This window comes from Mastigoproctus giganteus, chromosome 10 (genome assembly GCF_048544385.1).
Source record: "Mastigoproctus giganteus isolate SK-2022 chromosome 10, ASM4854438v1, whole genome shotgun sequence".
NCBI classification, from domain to species: domain Eukaryota; kingdom Metazoa; phylum Arthropoda; class Arachnida; order Uropygi; family Thelyphonidae; genus Mastigoproctus; species Mastigoproctus giganteus.
This window is the reverse complement of record NC_143584.1, coordinates 210,248,535-210,261,157: the sequence shown is the minus strand read 5'-3', so window position 1 is coordinate 210,261,157 and position 12,623 is coordinate 210,248,535. Positions and strand designations below refer to the sequence as shown.

Genomic DNA, 12,623 nt, shown 5'->3' with positions numbered 1-12,623 from the left:
ATAGAATATTAAGGTTTATCTCATATTTTCGGCTCTTGATATTTCCTTTTTCTATATTTTTATTCTATATGCGTTTCCAGTATATAAATAAATCGGAAAATGTGGTTTTGAATTAATTTTTTTACGGTAATGTTACTCAAAACTAAAAATACTTTATGCTCGAAACGAAACGAAACAAAAAAGACCGATTGCTCGAATAAGTAAAGGATTGTTGCTGGAAACGAAAAGTACTGTTTGCTCGAAATAAGTAAAGCATTGTTGCCCGAAAAGAGAAGTATTGTTACTCGAAATAATGAAATGATTGTTGCTCGAAATAATGAAACGATTGTTTCTCGAAACGAAATGTACTGTTTGCTCGAAATAAGTAAAGCATTGTTGCTCGAAGGGAAAAGTATTGTTGCTCGAAATAAATGATTGTTACTTGAAACGAAAAGTACTGTTTGCTTGAAATAATTAATACATTGTCTCTCGATACGGAAAGTACAGTTTTCTTGGAAATATTAATGCATCGTTATTTGGAGTTACTTAAGTACTGTTGCTATAAAAACCTTTAGAAGGAGAAACGTTTACACCTGCCTAGGATACAATATGATATAAGGAAACTTACCTGCGGCCGACATATCCCAGCTATACGAAAGGTCACTAAGTTGGCGAGGCCACCTACTCAGAAGCCACAGCAAATTAACACCACGTCCACTAACGGGATTCCGCAAAAATCAAAATGTGTTCGTTTGTCCACCATGAGTCCGTGATGACGTGGAGCAGTTTCGGAGATTTAGTGTCGGTGTCCAGCCAAAATCGTGACCACACTTTTCCTTTACTACTGAGACAATTACGGTCCGCGCGCGTGTCTCTGTTTCACTTCAACGGGCAGGCCGTTACGGTCCAGCAGAAAGTCCTCGATTACTCTCCTTCGTCAAGAACCAGGTTTTTCTTGCCATTTGATCGACGTCAAAAGTGAAACCACCTGTTTCCGACATTGCTGTGAAGTTAAACACCTACCGAGAGAGATGTGTGGTCAGCGATGGGGAGCACAGCAATGTTCGCTCATTAATCCAGCAGTGTCGATGTGCCACTTGTGGAAACCACAAAACCACCTTCTCCTCCCTAACGATTATATTTCTCCCGACCAACATCAGCAACACTGCTTTACTCATATATCCCGGGGCTCCAGTTAGCCTCCAGTAAGGCGGAGCCAACAGCGTCACTGAGGCGTACACGAAACGCCAATAAATGCTAACAGTCGTTATGGAAACGAGCTCAACAGTTGGGCCCACCAAGATCGACACTTCTTCGCGGCCATTCTGGTCATCTCTAACACATGGTAAGGTTAATTTGTGGTGGTTTTTTTTTTTTTCTTTTTCTTTTTCGTTCTTTATGACAACCATTTAACGCAACCCGACATACGAAGAAACCCTTCAGGATTAGCGAGATGCACGTGACCGCACAAGTATATGATGGAGACAGTATTAACTACCCGTGAAAGTTGTGTATCAATCGAGCCACACACGCAACAGGGCGCCCTCTAGTGGACGCGTATGGAAAACCGGTAATACTGTTTTTCCAGCAGCTCTGTGACGTCGTGCAAGAGACGCACATGCGAAGGCAAACTACCGAGATTGTAACGGAACAGAACAATATTAAACATTCCTTTATGAGTCTGCTTCCAATCAGGTGCGGGTGTGTTTGTCAAGGTCCGTAAGGCAGGGGTTTCTTGTTCGCTTTTGAAATGCGAAATGAAATTTCCTTCTGACTTCTCTTGTAAAGATCTCCCTGCTGTGAGATGAGACAAAAGTGTCAGCCAAAGATGAAAAGGAGACTTCTTTTTATATGGGTGTTCTTAACGGTTTTTTTTTTTTTTTGTTTTGTTTCAGTTTTTGTTCTCAAGTTTTGTTTTAGAATTAAGATATCGGTTGTTAACAATGCAAACAGGCCTTGAAAACTGCTACAGGAGCGAGTTTCTCGAGATCAGTATCGAATCTAGATGGCAGGGGGTAGAGGGGGTACTTTCAGCTCAATTAAAAATGAACGTGAAAAAGTCTACAGATTATATGAAACACCCAGGGCCCCATGTAAACTTGTTATGGCCCTAAGCTATAACATGTATGAGGCAGTTCACCTGTGACAATATTAAAAAAAGGATCTTTTAAGATGGGGCGAGGACCCTTGTAATGTGAGGCCCTAAGAAGTTGTAGCTTGTTTAGTTTATATGTACATCCGGCCCTGGAGACACCGCTTGTCTACACCGAAGCTATATAAATTTCTCTTTGTTAGATAGGCCTAAATTCAACATTGAAAAAGGTTCCGGATGACTTGTGCTACTTTTCCTGGAACAAGCAATGAGAAATTGATTCACTGGATTCCAAGAGTTTCTATTTCTTTGCAGCCCCTTCCGGTTGTGTATTGCATAGCCAGAGTACAGTGCATCCACTATACTCTGTCTATCACTGGCTGAAGTTAAGAAATACTTCTCATCAGGATGCGATTAACTCCTGAGTCGTTTTCCTTTCTCACTGCAGACGCTTATGTCTTGGGCGAGGAAACATGTTTTATTTTTCTCCAGTACACATGGGTTTTTCATCCTATATAACAACCAAATTGACCATAGAATACATGGTATTTACAGAAGCATTGTACTGATGCCCTATGTCATTAGTTGCCTCAGCTCATATAAAAAAGATCTAAAATGATCTTCTAGATCTAAAAACGTAAGAGACAGATGGGCTGAGAAATGGCAGTTGAAGTTTAACATTGACAAATGCAAGGTACTGCTTACGAGTAATCCCAGAGTAACGTACTAACTGGGTATTACTACGCTCCGGGTAGTGGAAAATGAAACAGAGCTGGGAGTAAATTTTGAAGTCAGATATGAAGTTCTCTGAGCATTTGTGGACAGCTCATGGGGTTTTGTCAATTATATACAGCAACTATGCTAGTGTATAAGGAGGTGATTTTCCCTTTGTATAAGGTCCAGGCTGCATCTTGAGTATTGTATACAGGGCTGGAGGCCTCATATTAGGACGATGTAGAACTGCTGGCACGGGTGCAGAGAAGGGCAACAAGATTGATAAAAGGAACGATTGGGTGGTCTTACAGAAAGGCTTCAGTTCTGCAGACTGCAGAGGTGATCTGATTGAGGTGTTTAAGACTTTGAATAGATTGGGCAAGCCCAATGTTGATGGCAGTCTTTCTCTTGCTCAGACTATGTACATGAGGGGAAATAAATTCAGATTGAGAAAGGATGGTTGTAGGATAGATGTGCAGAAGTTTGCCTTTGGCCAGCGGGCGGCTGATTCAACAAACCGTTGGAACAAACTTCCATCTGTTGTTGTGGAAGCATGCAGTTTGAATAAATTCAAGTACTAGTCATATTATTGGAGGAGATGAACAAGTGATTTTTTTATTTTGCTGATGTTTTTTAAGCTGATCTAAGATGTTTTATAAAATGACTACTACTACTAATAATAATAATAGTAATCAGCCAATCTCACCCAGCTGAACCCTCCATAACAACAGAATTTTTTTTTTTCGTTTGGCAGTAAGATTCCACCTTCTCATAAAATTTCCTCATTGCTCTCCATCTCACCGAATCTTATAAGTAGCAAGAATCCACCTTCTTATATCAGTATCAATTAGAAAATGCTAAGGAATTCTGCAGACTGTCTGGTACTCAGTATTCAGTAAGCTGTAGTGGAGACAGACCGGAGATAAAACTAAATGTACTCTCTTGTTTGAAACGAACTTTACACACTAACAATGTTACAGGTAGATCTACACTGGTGCTCAAAAGCTAAGGAACAAAATCGCTAATAAATAAAAATAAAAATAAGATAAAATACAGTACAGTAAAAGACCTTTTATCCGGTATCTCTGGAGATTGGGAAGTGCTTGTTTGTTTGTTATTTGGTTTTTAGGAGCATTAGCAACTAAGGCCATATTGCTCCGGGATATGCGGTGGTCATTCCCTGATCTTTCCGCATTCTCCGTATTTGGTGGTGACGGGCTCGAACCCCGGTCTAATCAAGAAGCGTGTGCTACGCACTGCTGCTCCTTCCCACCTGGCTACCGAGGCGCCTGGGAAGTGCTGGTTGCATGATTTTGACGGTTATGCTCATCCAACGGGCATTGCATTGATATAAGTACTTCTTATTTGCTTTGGTTTAATTTTAAACTAACACTTTTTTTTTCACACTTACTGAAAATTTATTATGGATAGATCTTTTATGGCATATATTCTTGAAAAGCCAAGAATAAACTCCTTAAGTACGAGTATATTAATTTTCACCTTTCTCTAGGCTTCTACGAATAACCAGTTTCTGTTTTAAGATAAACAAACATCTCTAAGTTTTAACCACCTTTTTGATCTTTTTTGGATTCTGTAACGGATGAATGGATTGCTGATATGAAAATAGAAATACATTTGCCCGACTAACCGAATACTTTAAGGACAGCAACCGGACAAAGGACAGCCTTCAGTGCATATCGTGATCGAGATTATTTTGTTTCTTATATGAAACAAAATAATCTCGATCTGATCTTAAATAAAGTAAAACAAAATTCGTTCAACCCAAGTATCCAAAATTGAAAGTTATAAATTCTCTTATTATCATATTATGTAATCAGGTAGATATAATAATTGTAATAATAATACGTAATTATAAAAGTTTAATAATTTTCCACTTCTTTTTGGATATAAGGGGTGCCCAAAATATGAAAATCATAGTTTATTAATGGTTATATGACGTATTTATAAACGTGCAATGATATTTTTTTTTGTTTCCTGCATATAGTACTGCGAAGGAAAGACGATAAAAGTTGATGTTTATTTAGAAGTGGTATAAAATGGTACATGAAGAAAATGACAGAACTGTCTAATTCCAAAGATGTCAAATTGTTGGTGCACATTTAGCAGGGGTATCGGTGACTAAAACTGCTGATTTGTTTAATGTATCCAGAGCAACTGTATCGAAAGTGATGTCTGCATTCACCAAGTAAGGAAAAACAAAATCCGATAGGATGAATTGTGGCAGAAAATCGAAGCTGACTGAAAGAGACGGGTCGGACAGTGAAAAGGATTGTAGCCCGAAAATGTAAAATTATTGTCTTGGAACTTAATATGAGTTTCAGCAATCCAGTTTATAGCAAAACAGTTCAACAAATACTTCATAAAGCTGAAAGTTATTGCCAAGCTACTCATTACTGATGGCAATGGTGTACGGAGCACAAAAACAGGCCATTTGATGATTGAAAATACATCATATTTTCAGAAGAACCATTATTCACACTTTTTCCAACATCATAGACAGTTTACGTTTCGTAAATGCCAAAGAAAGCATCATCTTGACTGTCTTGTGTCGACTGTCAAACATGGAGGAGGATCAAAAATGGTTTGGGCAGCAATATCTTAGTATTCTTTAGGTCCTATCATTACCTGAAAGGGCGAAGTATTGCCGCTGATTACCTTGAAGTATTGCCGCTGATTACCACAAATGAAGCTCCTTCATCACAGAAAGAGCTCGAAACGTTCCTCCTTGAAAAATAGTCCATTATCTTTCTTAATACAGTTGAAGATTTATTTGAATTTATTCCACGAAAAATACAAGCTGTTTTAAAAGCAAAGCGTGGCCCACCACTATAGTGCATACCTGTAATTCTTATCACAGATGTTTCCATTATTTTGTCCATCCCCTGTGCATTCAGGTACTCTTTTCATCATATTTTTATACATTTTGCCTTTCAACAACTTCCAGAGATAAGTTCCTGTGGCTAGGGAATATATCATGATGACTATATCAAGAACAAACCGACATAGATGATTTTGTGAAGTTGCAATCTTGCAACCACTGTTGCGGTGGATGTAGTTTTGTAAGAATGAGCACATGGTTACCTAAATGAGGGAAAGTATTTAAAGTTTTGAATCGCAATTTTAAAAGCAGTCGTTGTGCAAAAGGTCTCCCAGAATTAAAAATCGCAGATAGACGATATATGGGAATAGGTGAGAGAGTTAATCATTAAAAAATAAGAGTCGATTAGGATAGGTCATGTCTCTTGAGAAGAAACTAATCAGAAAGCGCAAAAGGAAAACACGAAAATAAGCTTAAAGAGATCGTGGGAAATAATACAGGGAACATGAGTGAAATAGAACAATACAGAATTAATTATCTTTCACAACAGGTAGTGTCAGCGTTCTCTATAGAATAAAAAAAAATAAAACTAAACCGGAGAAACAGAGATAAAGCTATTGGAAGTTAGAGCAGAGATGAAGCTACTCAAGCAAGGAGTACAAAAAAAAAACAAAAAAAAAAAAACGGAAAAATTGATAAAGAATGATTTGAAGAAGTTATGAAGTGAAGACATGAAGATAACTTCTTAAAGATTTTTTTTTTTTTTTTTTTTTTTGTATGTGCGTGTGTTTAGTATAAAAGAGGCTGTGGCTAGGACTAAACGGTATTTGCGTTTAGATAAATATTTAAAAGCACGTTTATTATTTGGGTCACTGATTATCAACGTTTTTTGTACTCATGATGCACACTGCATCTATTTTTGCACCACATTAATTGTCAAATATTTCCTTTTCCCATTACAATTTACAGTTCTGTGACTAAATACCTTAATTCATTTCCTTAATTTGGTTTTCGACCACTCTGATTTGCCATCAGAGCGGTCGAAAACCAAATTAAGGAAATGAATCCCGAGTTAAAAAGGATATATAAAGTAAATATATACATAAGGGAAGCATATACAAAATAGGATGCAAGAACGATGTGGCTACTGTCTTCACTGTGTCTGTTAGTCCGTCCGCCCGCATGTAATAACTTGACTCCTAGTGGATTGATTTTCATGAAATTTTATATTTGGACTTTTTCAAAAGATTTATTGAGCCATCTCAAATTTCATTTAAAGTGGACCAATAAAATTTGGCATTATACTTACCTCTGTTAAAAAAAAGACATGCCGAGTAATTCTAAATTTCATTAAAATTGGACCAATAAAAATCGAATTATTAATTCTCTATACTTCCGAATGTAATAACTGGTACCTAGTTGATGGAATTTCATGAAATGCTCTATTAGAACGATTTGTTGAATCTTCCCAACTTTCATTAAAATTGGATTAAGGAAAATCCGCAATTACTATTGATTTATTTTATTAGTATTTATTTTTTGTTTGTCATACATACCACCTAGGCTATCCATATACCGTATATTGTAGCTGATGCACTGGGTATCAAGTTTATTGTGAGGCGCTGGTTGCAGGAATGAATGGCAATGTGGTGGATGTGCAGAAATGAAATGGTCTCGGTTCGTGCATAAAAGTCTTTGCTCTTTATTCTTCTTCTTTCTTTTTTTTTTTAAGGTGCGTTAGCATTTTATGCATAATACTCTTGTTGTCTTCACCATATCTGTCCATCCGTCCGAATGTAAAAACTCGATTCGCAGTGGATGAACTTCCGTGAAATTTTAAATTTGGGACTTTTAGGAAGATTTGTTGAGCCATCCAAAATTTAATTAAAATGGGACTAACAGAAATCCGACATTTGTTGCTTTTCTGCTCTCTTTATGTTAAAAATCATGAATTATTACTATTAAAACACTAATAATAAACTTATTCATGAACATCCTCTTTATAGCTCATTCGGATCCACATACTCGCTTTTGGACACCAAACATTCGTTAAGGACGTGCTTTTAATACTGAAATTTCTTTATTGAAATGCTAATAATGCTCTCAACCAAGATCATATCACTTCGAACAGTGACACAAAATCGATATTTGTGAATTCACGTAGAAGACTGACTCCCGGTAGTATAGGAGTATCCGTGACCAGAATGAATTCGTGGAGTGCTCGCCCCACGAATCGATAGTGGGCCATTATAAAGACTTATAATATAATTTCAGTTGTGATAAAACATCCCAAGTGCAGTCTATTACACTGTTTTGTTGCACTGATACATCGTCTTTCCTATTTTTGATTTTATTTATTAATTTTTCGATCCGGGAGATTAGGATAAAAGTGAATCTATGCTAAACAAAAACGGAATTGTTGAGAATCCATTTGGCATTATTACGTGTTGATTGTACACTCACTAGCTAAAAAAATTAGAAATGTTTTTCAATTGGCGTCAACAGATAATTAAACATGTGGTATGTAATATACTTTACCACATGGTATGATCACAGTTCCTTGGTATCAAGTAAAGCCTGTACGCTTTCCAAGGGCTTTCGATCCAGTCATGAGGAAGGTATTAATCTTTCCGATTTTCAGAAAGTTGTTATTTTTGGAACACGTTTAGCAGGTACCACAGTTGAGGAAACCAAGGAAGTCATTGGTATGTCGAAAGAAGCTATCTCGAAAGTATACAATGAGTAGAAAACTAAAGTACAATGCAGCTGTAAAAGAAGAAATTTGGCAGAAAGTTAGTACTCCAAGAACGAGACTGCAGGAGTTTAAAGCGAATTGTGCGTCAGAATTTAAGGTTCAGTGTACAGCAAATAACTGAAAAATTTAATACAGGCAAAGAAAGATCCATTTCCAACAGAACTATGCAGCGAGAATTTAAGAATGGGATTTGGTAGTGTACAGCAAATAACTGAAAAATTTAATACAGGCAAAGAAAGATCCATTTCCAACAGAACTATGCAGCGAGAATTTAAGAATGGGATTTGGTAGTGTGTATCTATACGAATGCCACTTCCTTTGGTAAAAAATCAAAGATTCGACTGGCGTGGCGCTGCCAACACTAAGACTGGACTGTGGAACAGTGGAAGAAGATCACGTGGTCTGGTGAGTCTCGATTTCCACTTTTTCATCAATTGTTGGGTGAAAGTGTAGAATGAATCTCATGAAGCCGTGCATCTAGACTGTCTCGTGTCCTCCACTCAAGCGGTTGGAGGTGGTATCATGGTATAGCGTATTTTCTTTTGTTACGGACTGAGTGCGCTCATACCGTCAGAAAGTCGTGTTATCTCCAACCAATATCATTTTGTCGCATTCTTCACCCTGCCGTGCTTCATTTTTACCTGAATTTCGATGGTTCTTTTAAGACGACAAAGGAGATACCACCGTGCAAAAATTCTACCTGGATGGTTCGAGGACCATCCGAGACTTCCAACATCTACCCTGGCCCTCTAATTCTACAAATCCGAATCCACCTGAGAATTTGTGTGGTGTGTTGGTAAGGACAGTTCGGCTTCTGAGTTCTCTACCGACCAAAATACTGGAGCTAGACTTCCTCAAACACCTAGGGCAAAAGGTGGCCCTACTGTAGCTGTGTAATTTTAGTGACAACATCGTTCGTAGTAATTTTTCTGTCATAAAGTTCAAAAACTATCTGTGAACATTCAATTTTTTAATTATTTTTTTTTTAAATTGCATATGATGAAAGAAAGAAGTAAACCGATGGAAACGTATCGATTGGATTGAAAAATGCTCCAGTGGAGAAGGGAAAAAGAAAATATGTTTAAGCATGGAAAGTTAGAATACAAAAAAGTAAACCGATCATAGGAAACAAGAGGACAAGGGTTTTAAGCAACACGGCTAATAAAATTATTCGACCAACGAAAACCATAACAAAATATTGATTACAAAATATTGGTAGTGATTCCTTAAATGGGGCATCGACGAAAAACCACAAAGAATGTGTAAAAAGTACGGTCTTGATGGAATGTTTACAGCCAGTCATGTTTTAAAAGCGTAAGTTTAACACTAGTGAAGCCATACAGAGAAAGGGCTGGGAAGCCCACAAGTAGGAACAACGCGAATTTCCGAATAGCCCAATAGCAATCAACTTAACTGATATAAAAGAATCTAACCAGATTATTATTTTCCTACAAAATGTAAGAAGCATATCGAAGAAGCTGCACACTCTACAAAGCTTATTACGTACTTAATTCGGAGAATGACTGTTTATGCTTAGTAGAAACATGGCTCCAAAATAATAGGTACCTCGACGCCCTCGCGCACTACTCCGGTTATAATTGCATCGCAAATGGAAGAGAAAATAAAAGAGGAGGTGGGGTAGTGATTCTGTTCCAGAATGGATTAACGGTATTCATTGAACACAGGGCGCAATCGGAAAATTTCGAGGCTATCATTGCCACATTCGGTATGGAAACGAGGAGATTTCAACTAGGCTTAATATACCTACCACTGGAGCACACTAAAGAAATCAGAACTGTGCTTCTTACGAGGCTTACCTCAAACCTGAGGTCGAACCCCGATAGAATTATAATGGGCGACCTAAATATGCCACTACCAAAACATCTGGAAGCAAAAAGTGAGTCGGACGTACAATGCAAGCTTTAAATATGAACCAATTGAAAACACCAGCAACAAGAGGATCTCAGTCCTTGGACTTGATTTACTACAGCACTTCAGAGATAAAGCTGAAGAATAACAACATGAAATTTGCTTCAGATCATCAACTACTCACATTTGAAGCCACTTTAGGAAGAAACCGATACATCCCACAAAGAAGCCCGCATTTTGAAAAGTCAGACAAATATAATCTTCTCAACAAAATATATTAAAAACGACGTAATTCTAAAACACCTGATCGAATATAACTGGCAAAACCTATACCTTTTGGACACTGATGACGCCTTATCAGCACTCTCGCAATCACTCGTGCACATAGCTCAAGAAGGAGCATCTAAGGAAGTAAAAGTGTCAGACAGGGAAAAGAGGATCCTTGGTTCAGCCCACAATTAAAAGTAATTTTCAAATATAAACAAAAATTTTATAGTAAATGGAAAAGAATTGGGTATCCAGAGGATCACACCGGTACAAACATGAAAGAACAGGTTTTGTGAATGTTAAGAAGCAAGCACACCTTGATATGGCAAAAGCAAAACTAAAAAAAGGCAAAAGAATTGTCAACAAAAAAAGCTTCATACATAAAGTGACGGAGAAGTCCTTTATAGAATGGACTGAATCCACGTTCGGAACACCTCTCAAGGAGAATCAAATTAACAATGAAGCAAACATTAACAGGATGCAAGACATAATCATGAAAATTAAGGAACTATCAACACTAATCAGATCATGAATAACAATGAAGAATTGAAGGAAAGCAGTATTAGCAGAGAAAACTTAAAAAAGGCAATCAGCAACTTTCCCAATTGGGCCAGATAAATTCCCACTATTTATGATTCAAATCTGTAGCTGTTACATCAATGATTTATTATTACATATATTCCAGAGAATAATGAATGAAGAGGATTTCCCAAAGATGTGGAAAAGCTACTACGTAAAACCTATCCCCAAAATAAAAAATCTTAAATCTGTGAAAGACTTCAGACCAATCGCTGTCGGATGCTCTTTACAAAAAAATCTTTGAAAAAACAATCCTGGACATCATCATCCAACATCCTCTTGAGGTGAATAAACAGAATTTCAGCTAAGTCTTTTACCATCCCAAGAGCTATACAGCTGTGTATTATATTTCAAGCTAGAGGCCACACCCTGGAGACAAATAATCACCTCAAGGAATATAATGACGCTTGCCCAGCTCTTAACGGGACGGATGGATTCACTGAGAGTGGTTAATAACTCCAGGAGAAAAACGAAGATGAGTTGCAGATAAGGAACCTCAACTCATGGCCGCATTTACACAGTTGGATAGTCTAGGAAGATCCTTTCCAGCAAACACTCTAAAGCTGTTCAATACCCTAAATATCAACTCAGCACAAGCAAATCAGAAATGCTTGAACACTCCTACCTGGAACATTCCTACCTTCAGACGAGGGCGTTGTACCTGCAGGACAGCGCCCTCGTCTTCCAGGCATGAGCCGGGGCTTTAGGAATCCCAATCTCATCATGAAATAGATTGTAAGATATGTCCTACTTAGAGCATTCTACTCCCACAGAAGAAACCGGCTGCTGGAACAGTAAAATGAACACTCAAGTTTTTATTTTGAATTAAATTGTATTATATTGTATCATTGTCACACCAGGATTTTCCTTGTGTTCATGCTGCACGTTATACGCTGTTTTCAGCTGTACATATACGACCTTATGTAAATATTGTGAATCTCCCACTGCGTGGGCCAGTTCAAAAGATATGCCTTAAATGCAACAGTATAAAGTTTTACTGGTGTTTATTAAGTGGTAAGCCTTAAGCAGATAACAGGTATTTCTAGCAATGTATAATCCAGATAACAAGTCTCACAAACATTGTATAAATCAGATAAGTATTACATGTATTTTGAAATTGTGTATACACTGCCCTACCATTAATATCTGGACACCCCTCCATGGATGGGGAAACCGGTCCTATGCATGCAACACGTCACAGAACCTGATATAAATACTGCACACGGCTTCGAGCAGACAATTTGAAAAGTGGGTATGCAAGATGACGCGTTCAACAGATTTAACAGACGTCCAACGTGGAATGATAGTAGGATGTCACATAAGCAAGCGTTCTGTACGAGACATCGCAGTCACTCAGGGGATCCCTGGGTCAACGGTTAGTGACATGATATGCAAATAAAAGAGGAATGGGACTGAATCTGCTAAAAAATGGCCTGGTAAACCCCGAAAACTAACAGAACGGGACAAGAGAATTCTGCGAAGAACTGTGCACGAAAATCGTAATTTGCCATTGTCTCAAGTCACACAAA

General features: G+C 37.7%; 1 protein-coding gene across 3 annotated transcripts in view; it reads right to left on the bottom strand.

The window, feature by feature from the left end:
• Positions 1-1,111, bottom strand: part of LOC150079838 (myelin regulatory factor-like) — a 138,031-nt gene extending 136,920 nt beyond the window's left edge. For all 3 annotated transcript variants that reach the window (XM_090382687.1, XM_090382688.1, XM_090382689.1), the window contains exon 1: positions 608-1,111. In XM_090382687.1, coding sequence (XP_090238813.1) covers positions 608-620 — 13 coding nt within the window. In that variant the 5' untranslated portion in view covers positions 621-1,111. The remainder of the gene's footprint in view (positions 1-607) is intronic.
• Between the last annotated feature and the right edge of the window lie 11,512 nt (positions 1,112-12,623).